This window comes from Chelonia mydas, chromosome 20, assembly GCF_015237465.2.
Source record: "Chelonia mydas isolate rCheMyd1 chromosome 20, rCheMyd1.pri.v2, whole genome shotgun sequence".
Classification (NCBI taxonomy): domain Eukaryota; kingdom Metazoa; phylum Chordata; order Testudines; family Cheloniidae; genus Chelonia; species Chelonia mydas.
Window position 1 is genome coordinate 2,309,567 of NC_051260.2, and position 18,922 is coordinate 2,328,488.

The 18,922-nt window shown below is 49.3% G+C and overlaps 1 protein-coding gene across 2 annotated transcripts; it reads left to right on the forward strand.

The window, feature by feature from the left end:
- Positions 1 to 560: 560 nt before the first annotated feature.
- Positions 561 to 18,575, forward strand: PA2G4 (proliferation-associated 2G4). Of its 2 annotated transcripts, none has more exons than XM_037883671.2 (13): positions 561 to 952; positions 4,110 to 4,238; positions 6,010 to 6,115; positions 6,352 to 6,421; positions 7,714 to 7,806; positions 9,420 to 9,483; positions 11,807 to 11,885; positions 13,075 to 13,153; positions 13,435 to 13,568; positions 14,297 to 14,391; positions 14,980 to 15,107; positions 15,727 to 15,780; positions 16,645 to 18,575. In XM_037883671.2, exons 1-13 carry the CDS (start codon positions 865 to 867, stop codon positions 16,708 to 16,710), a joined length of 1,185 nt encoding a protein of 394 aa, XP_037739599.1. In that variant the 5' UTR covers positions 561 to 864; the 3' UTR covers positions 16,711 to 18,575. The 2 variants fall into 2 exon arrangements, with proteins under 2 accessions (XP_037739599.1, XP_043388518.1); XM_043532583.1 differs by having other exon boundaries at positions 758 to 952; positions 4,081 to 4,238.
- Positions 18,576 to 18,922: the final 347 nt, after the last annotated feature.

The window sequence follows — 18,922 nt, forward strand, 5'->3', positions numbered from 1 at the left end:
GCCAAGGGGCGCTTGGAGGAGGCAGCTTCTTCCCCCTCCCTTGGGTGCCATTGCTGCAGCGCAAGGTCCTGCAGGGGCTATCTTGGGGTAGACCCCTCCCCACAGCATGCACCCTCGGTCCCTCCAGTTCCCCAGGTGCTCCTGTGCCTCCCCCACTTGGGGTGTCCCTCCCCCTTGAGGTGCCCTTTCTCCCCCTCCTCTCGTGCTCCCCTCCCCCTTGGGTGCCCCTTTCTCCCCCCCTTGGGGTGCCCCCCCCCACCGTGTTCCCCTCCCTCCCCCTTGGGGTGCCCCCTCTCTGTCCCTCCCCCTTGGGGTGCCCCTCCCCCGTGCTCCCCTCCCCCTTGGGTGCCCCTCCCCCTTGGGGTGCCCGTCCCACAGTGCTCCCCTCCCTCTTCCCTGAGGGTGCCCCTCCCCCTTGGGGTGCCCCCTCTCTCCCCCGGGCCGCGCCCCTGCTTCCCCCCACCCTTAGGGCAGCCCCTCCCGTCCCAACCCTCTTTAACTAAGGGCCCCTCAGCCCGCTGGGACTTGTAGTTCAGCCCCCCGCCTACAACTCCCAGCGTGCATTGCGACCCGCCATCTCGGAAAGCGCGACTCTGCCCCCTGCTCTCGCGACAGCTCCCCCGGGCGCGCTGCACGCCGGGAGTCGTGGTCTTCGACGCGGCGGAGGGCGGGGCCGCTTCCCCTTCGCGCGGCGCCTGCCGGGAGTCGTAGTCCGGCGGCCCAGCGGGCGGGGACTCGCCTCCCCAGCGTGCCCCGCGCGGAGCCCGCGCTCTCTCCGGCTCGCTCGCTCCGGCCGGGTCTCTCCTCAGGCGGCGGCGGTTCCAGCGCGGGGCGAGGCCAGGCCGGGCCCGGGCGGCGCCCACCATGTCGGGCGAGGAGGAGGCGGCCGAGCTGACCATCGCCGAGGACCTGGTGGTGACCAAATACAAGATGGGGGGGGACATCGCCAACCGTGAGTGCGGGGCCCGGGGGGCGCGAGGCCGGGGCGCGGGGGGGGACGTGACGGGTCTGATCCGCTCTGGGCAGCGCCGGGGGGGGCGGGAGGCCGGGGGGGGCTGGGACCCCCGGGGTGCCCTGAGGGTCCCCCCCGCTAATGGGGGAAAGGCAGCGCCCTCTCCCCCCCAGGGCCATGCCCTGCCCCCCCCCCCACGAGTGCCCGGGGGGGGCCCGCTGGCAGAGCCCCCCCCGCCCCCAGTAAAGGCCGGGGAGGGCCCAGTTCCTTCCCCCGCACCTCGGGGCGCCCCTAGCACATGGCCCGGCCGCGCCCCCCCAGGCTGGAGTGGCGGGGGGGTTCCCAGCCCCCCCCCCCCCCGCCTTGGACAGCCAGGGGGCCGGGGGGGGGGCAGCCGGGCTTTCCCGGGGCCGCGAGCGCCCTGCCCCGGCCGGGAAGTGCCGCCACATGGCCCGGCGGCGCCTCCGCCCCTTGCCATGTGCGGCTCCCGCAGCCCGCCCGCGTCCTGCCGCCCGGGCTTTTGTTCCCGGGCCCCTGGCGGGGCTGGGGCGGGACCCCCGGGGCAGAGTCCCGCCGGCGTCTCCCAGGCCCGAGCCGAGCCTGGCTGCGGGGCGCAGCCGGGACCCGGGACCCAGCGCGCCGCTGGGTCCCTGGTTCACGCTCGGCGTCGGCCCCCAGCTCGGCTTCCTCTTTATTTTTATTTTTATTTTTATTATTTTTGCTTTATCATTCATGGTGGCAACTGGTAACTCCGGAGAACAGTGGCAGCCGCTGAACAGTCTGGCCGGACTGGTTTGGAGTCGGGATCCACCGGCCTTTCAGCGCTTCCTTGATGCCCTTAGCAATCGCTGTATTTAGTAAACTCCCTTTTAGAGAGGATCCTGCTGAAGGCTGTGGCGGCATGGGGAGCGGGCTCATTATTAGTAGATTGGGTGGGGAGTTGCAAACATGAGTCTCACCAGCCATGTGTGAACGTGTATCCGCAAGCTGGATTTAACTCCAAGATCTAGACAGGTTGTAGTGCAAACTGACATACTTTCCTCATGGATTGTATTTTCTAAATGGACAACCTACCTAATTCTCAATTACTGAGGGACAACCTCCACTCATTGATATATTTTTGCTTTCCACAACCAAATCTCTGTGCAACTTTTCATGAGTGATGTTACCTGAGTGTTCGGATTCTGCTATCTAAACTGTTGTTAAATCTATTCATCTAAATTTGGGTTATTGCTGATTGTGGACTCTATGGAGCATATGACTTTTAAAAAGAAACTTTGTATTTGTGGATAATCTAAGCACTATACCCAGATGTACAGACACTCTTTTCCAACCTGTGTATTATATAATTTTTTTAACATTAGATTTAATAAATTCTTTTAATGTGTTCAGATCAGTTTAATGGCATGTAGGGGACACTCCTCATGGGAAAGTAAAATGGTCACAGTACTTTTCTGTACATCATGGTTGTAAAACATTCAAAATCCAGAATAGTGACAAGGTTTTAAATTTTCCTGATTTTCTCTTGATTTCTTGACAACATGGTACATGTATTTAATGATGTAAAGTGCTTTTAATTCATGGAATGAGGCCCTGTATAAGTACAAAGTACAGTTAATAGATGTTCCTTGGCCAGTGCTATTAAACTGTTTTGTAACTTTCCCAGTCCCTAATGGATATTGATCGCCATTTGTTTTGCTTCTGTGTGAATTTTAACACTTCATATTTTCAGGCTGCCCATTCTTCACAACATGATGGCATACAGAAAATGCTGTTTTTGTGATGCTTTTTAGATATACTTAAAAAAACCACTTCCAAATTTACAGTTTTTATGTAGTACATGGAAAGGTGATGGTATGAGGAAATAATTTTTTTTAACTTAATTCATTAAGTAGGCTCTTCCCCCACATAGGAGAAATTGGGCAAGATATTTCTGAGCAAATGCCTTTTATCCAGGGATCTAAAAGCACTTTACAAAATTGTAAGCTTCACGGCTCCCTTGTGAAATAGATAAGAATTATCCCACTTTGTCAGAGGAGGGGGGAAATGAAGCCCAGAGGTGAAGTAATGGCATATAGCCAGTGGTAGATCTGGGAACAGAAGGAAAGCCCTGGCTCCCAGTGCCTGTATATACTGACTATTGGCTAATGCGCAAACCTGTTTGCTGTTCACCCTCAAATAATCCCAGAGACTTCCCTGGGACTACTCTTGTGAGTAAGGCAATCAAGATTTGTTCACAGATGTGATGCTGGAGTACTTCAGCAACAGCCTCACGCTTTGAATATTTTCTAGCCATTTATAAAAGAGAGAAATTTACCTTGTATTCTGTGATGGGATCTGAGCATCCTGATAAAGCCCTTTGAAGCGATCGAAAAGCAAAACTATAATACCTCCAAAACAAAATCTATGCAATGTTTTGTAACTTGGGAATATAACGTTCTGTAACATCTGGTGCGGCACGTTGTCTATGAAGTTAGGAAGAATGAAAGGAAGCAAAGGGTTAGTTCGGAAACGTTTCCATGTGCAACTGCAGGAAAGGTGGCTGCACGGTGTTAAGACTAACATAGGTAGTTAAGCTGCACTTGTTCTGTGCTGTTGCCAACTCTGGTGCCAAGTGACCTGTCCCAATGAGAAACTATATATAATAGTCCTTGAAACCCACAATAGCAGCCCTTGTTCCTTTGATGTGTGACACATACTGTCTCCTGGGTCATTTTTGAACCTGTTTCTAAAGCCCTGACTTCTGAAGAGAAGGAATGTGGGAGAACAGTGCTGCTTCCACTTGACTCCTTTATTAAACAGACCTTGCTGTGTGTGTAGGTGGGAGTGGACAGGTGTTTGACATTTCAAGGACATCTACAGTTCAACACTTCAGGTGTGCAAGTTGCTGTGCTAGTTCACATGCTCTTGCAGTCAGCACGGTAGTGCTTGCTGGACTTCCTGAGTCAGTGTCTATGGATGCCAGTCGTAAAAAATAATTTTAAAAAAATCAAATTTGTGCATGTTTGGTGTACTCATTTGGGATGAAAAGTTGAGCCACCAATTCCCTTCCTGCAGCACTGTCATCTATGAAGGGTCTCTTTTTTTTAAAGTTGTTGGCTGTTTTTTAGTTAATGCATCCATTTCAGATTCAACAACACTGTGTGTTTGAACCCAGGGGTCCTGCGTGCAGTGGTTGAAGCAGCTAAATCTGGAGGGTCTGTTCTCAGCCTGTGTGAGAAAGGGGATGCCATGATCATGGAAGAGACTGGCAAAATCTTCAAGAAGGAGAAAGAAATGAAAAAAGGTAAAGTACAGTTTCAAGGGTTCCTTTTTCAATGCAGGGCTCTTTCCTTTTCTGTTTGTTTACATCACACCATACAGTGAAACTACTGAAGTCCATAATGAAGATTACTTTCTGAACGCTGGATTCCAGGCTTCATGCTTATCACTGTCACCCAAAAAACCCTCACCCCACATTTTCTGCTAAGGAGCAATCTACAGCAGCTTCCACACAGCACTGGTTAATTTGAGTTTCACACTTGAATTAGCCATACCCATTGAGACAAACTAGTTTTGTTTTGGAGACAAATGCCTTGTCTCTAATAGGACCCACCATACTTGCTGGTCTGTAATTTTCACAAGATTTCCATGGCTACGTAAAGAGCCATGGTGAGTGTCCTGGTTCCTGGCCCTGGATATTTGAGGACTCTGTCTCTTGAGAGAAAGATGATTGCTTTAAACGCAGTTCTTCCATGTTTGTCTGTCTGGGCTGCAGTTGGTCTGACGCTGAGAGACGCAGCAAACGTTTGTTCTGTGTTTTGGCCAAAGGGCTGTGCCCAGAGCAATGCTTTAAAAAAAATCCGTGCCAAACCCCAACTGATCTATGTCGGTACTTTAGTGCTTTGCATTTTAAAAGCACTGTACGCCATTCAACAGTCCTCCTCCACGGGCAGGTGCTCAGCTGAGGAGACAGACACCCTAGAGGCTTTGATTTTCCCCGAATAGGAGACAGCAAGTCATAGCCAGAGCTGAGATAAAAATTTTGAAATTCATGACTTCCTTACTTGTGCTCCGACCCTCAGACCATATTGCCTTGTGGTCTCAATTGATTTGCTGTCTCCTCACTTGTATGTCATAAGAGTTGCTGACCTGTTTAGCTTTTCTTCAGTCTCTCACACTCCAAACGAGCAGAGTTCTATTCTTGATGAAAGCACTCTGTTTGTTTTAATGTACTACATCCGTATCTCCCATATCACATACAACGTAGACAATTAAAACAGCAATAGGGACAGTTAAAAACAAATGATCAAGAGACTGGTTCTCTTCTAGAGCTGACTTGTTTTACCCAAGTTCAAGGCAGATGCCTGATTTTATAGTAATCAAATATTGATTTTCCACATTGACATTCTTCCTGAAAGATCTCAGAGAGTTTAGCGTATATGCATACTAAACGAATCACACAAATGTCTGTCACCTCTGGGCTATTGGTGTGCGCTGTTGACGAGTTTAGGACAGGGGATAAAACCAAATACTGTAGCCCATGGAAGCTGAAGGGGGAGTTCTAGTTACTCCAAATATAATTAGTTGAGTTGGATCTTTAATGACTACAAGTGATCAAGACAGTGCTTTTGCATCTAATCTGAAAGATGGCACCTCCAGCAGCACTGTGATCCCTAGAACTGACACTCAAGAGTAACGCGTTGATGTCTGAGGGAATTCCTTGTTCCTTGGCGATCTCTCTTTGGGCACTGACAGGCCCGGCTTAGCTTGAGCGAACTGCCGAGGTCGCAGCATGAGCTAGCGCAGCTCTAGTATTATACCGCTTTATTCTCCGGTGCAACGGAAGAGACTAACACACCAGACTCCTGGTTGTAGCCTGCATATGTGCACAGCAGGCCGAGGCTTTGAATCACATGTGCATTTGGACCCAAGTGCAGATCGCTTGTTTGCTGCTCTGTGAGATGGACCATGGGGTGCTGGCTCCATGGAGTCCTGTATGTAGTGCATTGGCAGCAGGGTCAGTATCTCTGAAGTGCACGCAGGTGCGATCTCACCATTATTCCTTTTGTTCATAGGTATTGCCTTCCCGACGAGTATATCGGTAAATAACTGTGTCTGTCACTTCTCCCCCTTGAAGAGTGACCAGGATTATATCCTCAAAGACGGAGATTTGGTCAAGATGTAAGTGTCTGAGCTATGTTATTGTGAGTTAAATGTTGGCTTCTGGCTTCTGCTGTTTACTGCTGCTTGGTCTGTTAAGTGTGTTTACAAACTGGCTAACTCTAGGAAGTATTGGCCTGGCAAGTGATGCATTTGAAACATACCCTGCTCCTCTAATGTGTTTAAAGGTCATAAAGAAGTTTCCTGAGCCATGAGGCCCTGCCTGCAACTAATCCTGTTTTTCCTCTTTGTGTTAGTGACCTGGGCGTCCATGTGGATGGCTTCATAGCGAATGTAGCACACAGTTTTATCATCGATGCAGCAAAGGTATGTTTCTTGCCTGTGGCTTGAGTGGAGATCTCTCCCATGCTACTTTCAGATCAGGCGAGGTTCAGCAAAAGCAGGATATAAAAGCCCACGCTTGAGTGCCCCTGGTTGCAGAGAGAGCACCTGACGTTGGCAGCAGAGCAGAAGTCTGTGCATCAATGAGTTTGGAGAACATTAACAGAAGCAGTGTGAAAACCAATCAATCAGTATTCGCCTTCTAAAAGCCGGAACGCTGAACTGTTTGAACGTTAAAGTAGATCAAACACAGCACATGTGAAACAAATCAAATGTTCGCTGAGCTGCTGCAGGTGACCTGCACTTACCGGCTGATCTGGGGGGGAAGTCTGAGGGGACAGTGTCCTGGGTTCATGGAGCAGACCCGTCAAACTGGGCTTGAGAATCCTGTTCCTTCTGCCACCACAGGAGGCTGCTGTGTTCACCTTTGCAGCTCTGAGCTCAGGTGATTTGGACAGCAAGTCAGATGGCCTCCAGACCCAGTCCCTACTACACACTTCTCCTGCCTGAACTTGCAGTTCACGGGCTTGCAGGTGGCTGTATTCACTCAGGGGCAGCGTGACATGTACAGGCCTGGTGTGTGCTGGTGGAGATGCTTGCAGGACGTGGGTGGTTGATGGCACAGCCCATCTGTTGCGGCGTTGGGAAGTCACGTACGCAAATAGCATTCAGGGGACTTGCCACCTAGGGGAAAATATATTTGTAAAATTTGAATAAACTTGTCATGTAAACAAACTTTAAACTCGCGTTTCTACCTGTAGCCCCCGGAGGAGGACGTTAGTGAATCATAGACAAGCTCCTGGGGGCAGCAGTTCTCTCATGAACATGTTGATTGATATTAGGGTTAGATAATAGAAAGAAAAGAAAAGAGCCCTTAGATCTGCTTTTGGCTGCTAAAGGACGATCTCCAGGGCTTTGTCCTGTGTGGTTCTGGGGTCTCAAGCAATGGCAGACATGTTATACAGCGCTCCTGCCTGTACCTCTGGCATTTACATTTCAGTTTTTCAATGAATTTCAGCTGCAGCTGGCAGTAGCTAGCCCCTCTGACAGAGTGGAGATGGCTGAATAGGCTGGGAAGTTTGAACTCTCCTCTCCTCAGGGTCCCTTCCATGCTTAGCCTGAGATTGGTTAGCAAAGTGGGAGGGAGGGAAGGGCGTCCTGCCATACTACAGATGGAGGATTTCAGTGTGGGGTCAGGATAGGAGCTCCCACTAGCACAGAATTCATCCTAGAGAGGGGAGAAAAGACATGTTTCAAAAACAGACAACTTTTTCCAGGAAACCCCGGTGACGGGTCGTAAAGCTGATGTTGTCAAGGCGGCTCACCTCTGTGCTGAAGCTGCCCTGCGCTTGGTAAAACCCGGAAACCAGGTGAGAATGGTTTGGTGCTGCCCAGGTGTATCTAGAGGGTCAGGAATGCACACGCACACCCTGCCCTTGCTCTGTGGCCCTGTACATATAGAAATAGAAAGCTGTGACCTTCTCTGGAAGGGGCGGATCAACTGTGTGGGGAACTACAGCCAGCTGGCCATAGACAGCTGAGCCACATTCTGGGGTGAGCACGAGCTATGTGGCATGAAGTGCTGTGGCTTTAATGCTGTATACAGTGTTAACTGTCCAGCAGGATTTGAGCTCTCCTTGGGAAGAAGCCATCGTTACGCAAGGGCTTGGTACTACTGCTTGTCGGTCCCTCCCTGAAGACAGCTGAGCACTCTTAGCCATTTTAAGGGTTACGAGTCACTGGCACCAGACCACATGGTCAGATGAACCTTGTTTCACAGGGTTGGTGGCTTGCTTTTCAGTTTGAGGCGTGGTGAGCAAGAGAGCCAGAGGGAGTGAACCTGTCACGCTTGCTGGCTTGTGTCTGTGACCTGCATCTTGGAAGGTTTTGCAGATACCTTGGACGTGCACAGGTTTCCCTCTCCAGCCGAGTATGAAACCCAAGGAATAGACTAGCTTCTGCATCTCTCTTTCACGGTGGCTGCATCTTGGAATTTACATCAAGGTGGTGGCCCAGTGACCCAGGTCAATGGGCATGTATTGCTGTGCCTTAATCTCCATAAACAGGCAGTATTTATCCAATGAGAAGCTGTTACTTCCAGTCAAAATGAGAAGCAATAAAATCCTAGAAGAAGTTAAAGATGGCAAAGGGGCTAGGTCAGATCTAACCCATCCATTCTCCTCAGTGCACAGTTGTCCTTCGCTCATTTATTATTATTTATTTGTATTACCAAAGCGCTAAATATAGACCGGGACCCCAAATGGAATAAAAAAGTGGTCCCTGCCCCAAAGGGCTTATCATTTAAATGGATAAGATTTATGGGGTTTGCACCAATTTCCTTGGGAGACTGTCACATTCCAGTAGAGCTCGCTGTTCGGGAATGTTTCCTGATAATTGGCTTAAATTTCTCTTTCTTGATTTCTTGCCATTCCTCATAACCATCCCCCTTGGGGCCCTAAGCCACACTTCTGTCCTTGGTGTTCACACTTCTCAAATACTGTTGACATTCTCCTTTCATCCATGTTACCAGCCCCCGACCATATCGACTTACTATGTGACCTGTGGCCTGTGAATTAATCTTGCTGGGCTTTAGCTCCTTGTCTGTAAATCGGGATAATGCTCCAGTCCTTTCTTCCACGCTTGGTTTATCCTAGTGGTATCCACATTGCAGATTAGGACCTGTCTCCTAAATGCGTGTGTACAGTGCCTAGCACCATGGGGACTTTGGACCACTGCCATAGCACAAAACACACCTTTTTTTCTTCTGGATTTGTATTTTTGCTGTTACCTTGTCATTTTTGCGGGTATAAAACAACACAAAACCTGTGATTGTTTCAGCTCCCTAAATGTTAGGGGATGTTGCGGGAGTCATTCAGTTAGAAAATGCACTGGTTTCATTGCAGAACACAGATGAAATCCCTGGTGTGTCTGTGGCTTGAATTTTAAAATCTTGACTTGTTCTCCTGTCTTTTTACTCCCACAGAACACACAAGTGACAGATGCCTGGAACAAAATAGCGCACTCGTTTAACTGCACGCCGATCGAAGGTAAGGTCTTGCTGAGTTCAGAGCAAGTGACAGCCAGAGGAGAAGTAAAGGTGCACTAATTCTATCCAGGGAGCCCTGGCCTACTCAATTCAAAACCTTGGGAAGCTTTTGACGGTTATGAGTAGAGCTCCATGTCTGTCCCGGATTAGGGCTCTGGTGCACTCTCCCCCAAGCTTTCTGCAGGCTCCCTGTGAGACTGGGCGGAAATCATTTAACCGCTGTGCCTCCAGTTTGCCCGTTGGTACAATGTGGATGTTTAACTGTGTAGGTGAGGGAATGTTTATAAGTTGCTTGGGGATCCTTTGCTGAACGATGCTATAAGGCAGTGTGTGTGAGCGGCTCCCGTCGATCGTTAACTGGTTGGCGTTTTCTCAGTAATACCGTTCTGAATCGGAGAGTAGGAAGTTGCCCTTGGCAGCATCTTAGACAAATCAGACCATAATGTTTGAACAGGTGTCTGGGAGCTGAGCTCACAGTTCTCAGTTAGGTTCAGCTTTGGAGGGGTTAGATTCCTATCAGTAAACATCAGTTTCACTGTATTCAGATAAACCAACGAAAAAACGGTCATTGGTGGGTCACTGAAATGTACAGATCAGCAAAATAAGAAAGGAAAGGGCTGCTTGACAACTTAGAGCAGTGGTCCCCAAACCTTTGAGGGTCCTCCATCCCCTTACCCTTGTCCGTGTCCCCCCCGGGAGCATCTGGGGGGGGGGGGTGGACAGGGATTAGGGGGCCACAGCTGCGGGGGGTGGTGGTGGTCTGGAGCAGGACTGCGGCTAGCGGACGGGGCTGGCATGGGGCCAGGGACATGGGGGGGGCGGTGATGGGAGCAGGGCTGGGGGAGCTCCCCTCCAACCCCCATGGGGGCTGGTCTGGGCCCTTCTGGGCCCTCCCCCCCATGTCCCACACTTCGGGGATCTCTGACTTAAAGTTTGATTTAAGAACAGTTACTTTGTGTGTTTCGACATGTGATGTTGACAAATTTGTGTTTTAGTGGTTAATAAGCTTTGATTTTTTTTACCATCATTAAATAATTGTTTGACCTCCCCATAAACTCCTGCAGCTGTGAACATTTAAATGGATACAAATTGAAAGTAAATGCTTAAATATAAACATGGAAATTATCTATCAAAATTATAAGCACAAATGTCTGGACAGGTTCTGTTATCCTGTTTGTTTGCTCGCGGAGTGATGTGACTGTCAGTTACTTCAGCAACAAATCACGTCGCCACTAATCGGTTAAATCCCAGGACATACTGTAGAAGGCTTGTTCTCTCAGCTCTCTGCAGAGAGCTGCAGTTCCAGGACTGGGCTGTTTGTTGCGTGGGATGTTGTGTAGGTCTCGCCAATGCTTTGCTCCACGCTCTGGGAGAAAAACATCACCTCGGCTGCAGCGAGGAGGCGGCTGCTCACGCTGTCAAGGGAGTTCAAGCAGCCACTGTTTTGGAAACAGTCGGGTGCCGTATTTATGCGGTCACTGGCAGTAGTAGCATTAGACCCAGTTTATGAAAACAAATGGAGCTGTTTTCTGCCTCGGCTCTGATCTCTTTGCCATCACTGGCTGCAGTCCTTCCAAAATGGAGAAATGTTAGTTTCCATGCTGTGGCTGATGATTTGGGAAGCAGATTAGGAACGGCCTTTTGGCTTTTCTTGATGAATCTGAATTCTAATGTGTACTGCAAAGCAGACAGGGAGACTGAGTTGAGCCCAAAAGTATTTGCTGAATGCCCCATTAGCTAGACTGTGCAGGGGGGACATAAGTAATCTAAACATTGGCAAAAACATTTCTGCCTCCATGCAACCCTGGATACGCTCAAGAATGTGTCGTTCAGAGACATTGGATGCTTGTAATTCCCATGCAACTGCTGATTCTCCCAGTAGCTGCTGTCCCAGGCTACAGAGACTGCAAAGAAGAATGTCAGTTTGTTTAAAACACATGATGCATGATTTTAGGGGGGGCTTAGATCATGTCCTCCTGGAGTCACCGCTGAGCCGGTGTGATCTGATGGTTAGACTGTTGTGCTGGGAGTTGGAAGTGGTACAAAGGAATCTATCTGTGGCTGTGCCTAGGACATGGAATTACCCCTTTAAAGTGGGGACCTTTGCTTTATGTCACAGAATAGTTGTGAAACTTAATGAATGAAGCCCTTTGAGATCCCTGGACGGAGGGGGTGGTAGAAGGGCAAACTGTCTCAAATTTTAGCTTTGCTATTCTCCCTCTAGCAGAAAGCTTAAGGGCATGTTCTTGGAGCGTTAACAATGCAAATCACTCTGTAGCTGGTTTGCAGCTCTGAGGTGCTGATGGATTCTCCTAACTTGGCAGGGATGCTGTCACACCAGCTGAAACAGCACGTGATTGATGGAGAGAAAACTATCATCCAAAACCCTACAGACCAGCAAAAGTAAGTCTCCTCTCTGGGATTGTCACTTCTATCAGTAGTATTGCGAGGGGGTGAGAGACCAGATCTGCAGTGAGAATCACCTCTCTTTTCTAGTTCCCCGCTTGTGGTACCTGGCTGGGTGGGATAGTGGGTGTTCGTTAGCCCAGAGTCTTCCATTTTTTCTTACATTAAGGTAATTTATGATGCTCTGCCTTGGCAGCTTAGGTTGGGAGGTAGTGACTGAAGGTTGTTACCCCCTAAACCTTTTGCTGGCATCTGTGCAGTTAGCTGGTCTCTCTAGAAAGTGTCCCCATCACTAAGAGTCAGTCCTTGGCCTCTGCGACTGCCAGCAAAATCGCCAACCATTCCCAGTTGTGACAGCGGATTGCTTTAATGATGTGGACACAAGTTCACCAGGAACTAGATTGAGACCAATCAAATTAGTTCCCATAGGCTGCCATTTTCAGTCACATCTTGGACCTAGATATCCCATTTCCTTCCACCAGCTCCCCCCTTTCCTTCAGGGATAGGTTCTGGTTGTTTAGACCCAACATTGAGGAGTTTTGGCTTTTTAAAATCTAGAATCTACTACTTACGTTGGAAGGACCATCTTCGTGTTCTGGGTTTGTACAGCGCCTGGCACAATGGGCCCTGGTTAATGCTTGGGGCTCCTAGGTGCTACCATACAAATAACAGAATAAATTTTACTAGAAAAGTTTCCGTGACATTTGTTTTAAATATCTTCGATTAAAATCAATCTGTAAGCTGGAGTCCGGACTCTCCAGCATTGAGCTAATGCAAGACACACTGGAAGTGAAAGTGACCCATCTGTGATCTAGGCTGAGCCAAGTGCAGAGAGTAAACAGCATAAGTGATTAAAAATAAACTTGTTTCTTAAAGTCCCTTCCATCTTAATGATTGAAGATGGTGCTGGTGGCTGGGGCAGCGAAGAATTTCCTGAATGATGGTTGTCTCTCAGATCTCTAGAACCACTGCAGAGCACCTCCATGGAGCCTTACCTCTATCTCCTGTATGTCGGTTTGATTAAGCTCCTCTAATTGCTATGTAAAGCACCACATACGTTTGTGGTCCTCTGTACGCGGCCCTCCCCCTGCCCCCAGCTCTGTACAGCAATATTATTAGAGCGAAGGAGGATTTTCCCTTGTAGAGATGTCTCACTTTGCTCACTCGCCAAACCTCTCCCACCTAGGAAGGACCATGAAAAAGCCGAGTTTGAGGTCCATGAAGTTTACGCCATTGATGTGCTTGTCAGCACTGGGGAAGGGAAGGTGAGTGTCCTTCAGCACGCTGTTACTTTATGCCCGTGGGGACTTCAGAATGGCCCCGTGATCGGAACGTGGCATTGGGAGCCAGACTCACAGCAAGAATTCTACAGCTGGTCCAATTACTTCACCTCCTTGGTCTCCATTGCCCTGTGTGTAAAATGGAGACCCCTCGGGGAGAGCTGGGAGAGTGTGTGTGTGTGAGAAGCCCTGTGGAGGTACCGAAGCCCCAGCATGCACTCAGTCCAACTGTCTGTTGGTTGTGTTTGTCTCGTTTGTGTTTTTAGGCGAAGGATGCTGGCCAGAGAACTACCATTTACAAAAGGGACCCCTCCAAGCAGTATGGCTTGAAAATGAAAACCTCCCGTGCCTTTTTCAGCGAGGTGGAGAGGCGCTTTGACACTATGCCATTTACTCTCAGGTATTCTCTCTTCTTCCTTTCATGGCGTCCCCATCTGCCCAGAATAGGGGCCTTGCAAGAGCCCTCACCTGGTTATTGACAGCAAAATCGGTTTGACAGCTGCTCTGCCACAGAGGGTGCTGTTCTGGCAGGGTTTGCTGCAGCTGGACAAGCCATAGGGAGGGGATGTGATTGACTTTGACGTTTCACCCCGACCAGGAGATTAAGACCCCTCTGGGGTCTGTGAGGATTTGAGACCCTCCTGTTCCTTGTGGGGGGTTGCAGCTGAAATACAAGCTGAAATACAGTCCTGTCGTATCCACAGAGTGGAGTCAAAGCTGTGTCAGGATGCAGGGGTATTTCCAAGCCCCCTTTTTTTGACTGACGTGTGCTTTAGGAAAAAGAAATTACTTCCCAGGTTAATGCTCCATTTGTGCCTCAGATCGGTGGGCTTTTTCTGGGATTCCGCATTCACTTAGCTCCATTAGCTCCCTGAGCTTTCATCCATGCACCTGCTACCACCCATCCTGCACCAGCAACACACCGCAGCAGGGCTGGCCTCTACGTGGGGAGGGGCCAAGTAACGTCTCCAGCCAAACCCCAGCGGGAAGTTAGGCAGCATGGTTGGGTCTGTAGCTTGGCTCACAGGGCTTCCCCCGTCTCTGGTGAAAACAGTAGTCCGTTGTGCAATCCTTAGAGCAGCGAGAGAGGCAGAAGGTCAGGTCTGTGCCTCTCTCCCTTTCTTGCAGGGCATTTGAGGATGAGAAGAAGGCCAGGATGGGGGTGGTGGAATGCGCCAAACACGAGCTGCTCCAGCCTTTCAATGTCCTCTATGAAAAGGAAGGTGAGTCCGTTGGTGTGGGGGGCTTGCAGGAGAGCAAAATGGCTGGAAGAGCAACTTCTGGTCCCCTCAGGGGCTCTGATCAGACAGGTTCCCTCTGTAGCCATGTCCCCGCAGGGTGGTGCTGTGCAGACACGTGCTCCCAATAAAACAGGAGATTTCTTCGCTAAGTAGCTCTTAACCCCTTGGTTGCCAGGTCTTGCGTAAGAATAATTCTGGTGGTGAGATCTTTTGGACGATGGGGGATAATCTCCCCGGCGTGGTGATGGAAGCGCTGTCAGTTTGGTTTACTTAAAGGTTAGCCTGGAGGACCTACTTTAGGAACGATCCTGTCCTGAGCGGGGAGGGACGTAATTGAAACACTACAAATGCAGTAAGAAAAGGAGGACTTGTGGCACCTTAGAGACTAACAAATTTATTTGAGCGTAAGCTTTCGTGAGCTACAGCTCACTTCAGATGCAGTGTTAGTTTACCGATTGTCCCAGCAGATGCGCCGGTGGGAGAACGTGGTGGACTTTGGGTTGCACGCTGTTCCCCACCATCAATGTGTAGTCCAGCGTGTTGGCTCTAACTGTGATTCCTGCTTTACAGGCGAGTTTGTCGCCCAGTTCAAATTCACAGTGCTTTTAATGCCCAACGGTCCCATGAGGATAACCTGCGGCCCCTTCGAGCCGGAGCTCTACAAATCCGAGTTTGAGGTTCAGGATGCAGAACTGAAGGTCAGTCCGAGGAAACGCGTTTGCTTCCCTGAAGTGCATAGAATCGCATGAGTCCCCCCAGAGTAGTGGGTTGTTCTTTATTCTCTCTCTGCCGTTTGGATCTGTAGAACCCCCCCGGTAAGGCAGGGCTGTGCTTTTATCCCCTGACGGGGACGGAGGCCCAGAGAGGCCAAGCTCCTGCAGAGACAGAGTGAAGGTTTGATGAGAAAGCCAAGCACCTAGTTTTGAAGCTGAGCGGAGCCAGCTGGAGCTGTCTGGGGGCGTGGTTCTGATGCGCTGCTCTGCACATGTGAGAAGGTGGCAGAGGAATTCAGAGCAAAGAGGAGCTGCAGTCTGGTTTCACGGTGGTGGTGTCAGGAACATGATCTCCAGCAGGCTCGTCCACAAATGGCACCTGCTTGGTCACGGGTGTGTCGTCCTTTCCTGCACGGCCGTGGGGATTCAGAGGGGCTGTGCAGATCAAGTGTCATTGCCCAGCCCAAGCCGTCCAGGACGTGCTGCTGTTCCTTTATGGCTGGCAAAGGCTTGTTTTGCTATGTTGGAATCTCCCTTTTTCCCCAGTCAGAGCAAAGAAAACGGCTCTCTGTCCTGGCTGCTTACCTTCTCTTCCTCTTCCTAGGCACTGCTACAAAGCTCCGCCAGCCGGAAGACCCAGAAAAAGAAGAAGAAGAAGGTAATTTGGCTATGTCAGTTCATAATGGCTGGGTCTCACACACATACAGGTTAACTGCATCTTGGGAGACCCCAAACTCTCCACTCAGGCCTTAGCAAAAAGATATTTTGACTCCTCATAGCCTAGCAGAGCTCTTATAGCTGTGGAAGAGGGAGATGGATTCTGTTTCGGCTCATGTGTTGTTAATGAGATTATTCACTCCATCCCAAATTCTGCTTTCTTCAGTGGCCGGGGGGTGACTGACTAATGCCCCTTTTCTGGAGGGGAGTTGCACAGGTGTAACTGAAAGCAGAATTTGGTCCACAGAATCTTTACCACTGGCTAGGCCAAAGAGATCCCAACACGCCTCACAGATCCCAGAGTGAGTTTGCAACACTGGAAGGTGGAGAGGCTGTTTTCTTGCTTGTAAACTGATCAGCCTTGATGTGGAGTCATTGAGGAATAGTGACTTGTAGCCTGGTATCAAAGCAGAGCTGCACTCCGGGAGATGTCAGCAGGAAAAGGGACTAGATCAGCTGAGAGTTGACTGGCTGGTATTGCTGATAAGGTGGAGAGCTTCAAGAGACTTCTCTGGGTGGGGGAAGAGAACTCTTCTTGCACCAACATCAGTGAGATCCTGGGAAGGGAAGAAACGCCCAGTGCTCCCGACAGGAGATGAACCAAATTAGTGGGGTTGGGGAGGGGAGGCAGGCAGGCGGAGGCTGGCCTTCGAAAGGGAAGGGTGATGCTGAAGCAAATGGAGTATTGCAGGCTGGCAGACTCCAGGGTGCTGTGGGCCTGTGTCTCCAGGTTCTCTCCAGAATTAGTTAGCGATTCTCCCCCTGAAGCAAAGTCACTTATCCCTGCTTGGGTTCGTTTCCACAGGCATCTAAGAACGCAGAGAACGCCACCACGGGGGAAACAGCAGAAGAGAACGAAGCCGGCGATTGAACGGCCCCAGCTCCCCTCATGTAGCACCCGAGTCTCTCGCACGTCCCCCCCCAAAAACGAGAAACAAAAATCTAGTGCTGTCTGTCTCTTTACACCCCCAATGACAGACAGCCTGGACTTCCCACTGACAACAGCCAGCTCCGATTGACTCTGCTCTGAGGGAGGATTCACTCAGCAACTTCAGACTGCTTTCAAACAAACAAAAATAATAAAACCAGGAGTAAAAACTAGTCTATCCCCCACTCTTTCTAACCTTTGATACCACTCGTGCTTCTTAAAGAGGTGAGTGACTACACTGTTCCGAGAGAGGGGGAGTTAGACAGCTCTTCTTTTCTCTTCTTCCTCCCTTCCTTCATTTCTCCCTTTAAAGATTTTGTGAGCCCTCTTGGTGTGGGGGGGGAAATCTTCAGTAACATCTGACAACCAACCGATGTAAGCATGAGAAGTGCCATGTGCTTAGGGAGCCGGTACGCAGGCATGGTATAACACCTCTGCTTCCCAGCACTCCCCTTGCCCGCAAGGACATTTCTCTTCTACTTAAAACTGTTACCTTGGTGTGGAATTTTTCACTTTTTTTAGCCTGTATATTTAAAATTGGGAAAGTCGTGTCTAATTTTATGTCCCCCCCGAGATTGTAGACCATTCAGCCTGTTGAGTGCTGGCTTGCGTTGGTTTCTGTCTAAGCTCTGTTTTTAATACACAGGTATGATAAGCTTGTTTTTAATTGAGACTGTCATAACATAAGGAAGGAAGCACTCAATTCGAGCCATTCTTCCCCACTAACCCCTTGCAAAACTCCTCCTAAGGGCAAGAGGCATCTGGAGCGCCCACCAGCTTCAGTTCAGTACCTTGCCAGCGTTTTTTAACTTCCCAACGTCACGGGGCCGTTCAGCATTCTTTTTTTTCCCCCATACACCAAAACAGCTGCCCCTGCTTATATTGTATACAGTCAGCTTTTTCAGAAGAATGCCCCTCTCCTTCCCACACGCCCTTCTGTGCCATGAAAGAATTTGGGAAACGCTGCAGAAGTGAGCAGACCTGGGCTAGACTTCACCCCTGGGAATCTCTTTTCTATAGTACGTCTTTTTTTAAAGCTGTCCGGTTGAATTGTACGGATCTGAGTGGGGGTTTTGTTATCCAGCCAGGTCTCTGTCTAAGCACTTACTGTAGCTGGCTTGGAAGGCCTCCTGCCTATTAAACAATACCCTTTCTGATGAGCGCACCTGTGCTTTTCTGCAGGTCAACTGCTTCCTTGGCAGTATTTGAGTTTGAAAATTTAAACAAGAAAAAAAGAACCTTGCAAATGCTACCAAAGTTTACGTCAATAAAAGGAAATAAACAAGATTTTTCGATCTGTCTACAAACTGCTCCCATTTCTAAACTGTATTCAGCTCTTGTAGGGGATTGGGTAGTAATAGAGATACCGTGGGCTATATTCTGAATGGATGCAGGGTAGCTGCCATTACACACTGAAGTGGCAGCGAGACGTGCCTGTCCAATTTGAAATCGCAGGTTGGCTTAGTTATACGCTGCTCCCAAATGTTAACCATGAGCTTAAGGGAAAATAAAGATGCCTTGTTCCTGAAGAGGAACATTTTAGCATTTATAAGCAATACACTGTCTATTGCCTTTGGTAAAGGAAGGGCAGGGCTAATCTTTCTCATTCACAATACCGATTGATAAACCACTAAGACTTGCTGGAGGTTTATTTAATTTTCTATTTTTACTTTGAAATAACATTGGGAAAAGATGTACCTCTCGAGACAAGGAAAACAATTCCGGTTGTGAAAAGTTTGAAACAAAATTCCCAAGAAATATTCTGTAACGGATTTTTTTTCCAAATAAAATGGACTAGTGACACTGCTGTTTGGAGAGAAGAATGGGTCTGCTGTTTTGGGGTCTGTGGTGTTGCAGCGGGCGGGGAAGGAGTATGTGTAGGTGTATGAGAGAGAAGAAGTGTGGGCTGTATTAGTTCTGTAATCTATTTCACCCGAAAAGGTTTTAAGGCATCTTGCACCCCATCCTGTGCAGCATCCTTGAAATGCAGCCACCTCTGGGGTGGAGGCAGCTGGACAGAGCATAGCATGCTCTGCAACAGTGGGGAGGAAAAAATTTGTCCAAAGGCAGGGATCTTCAAATCCCTTCAAATCCAAAACCCCACTTTAGAGTTTTGGGTATTGCCCGACAGACTCAGGCGTGAAAACTCCCTTAC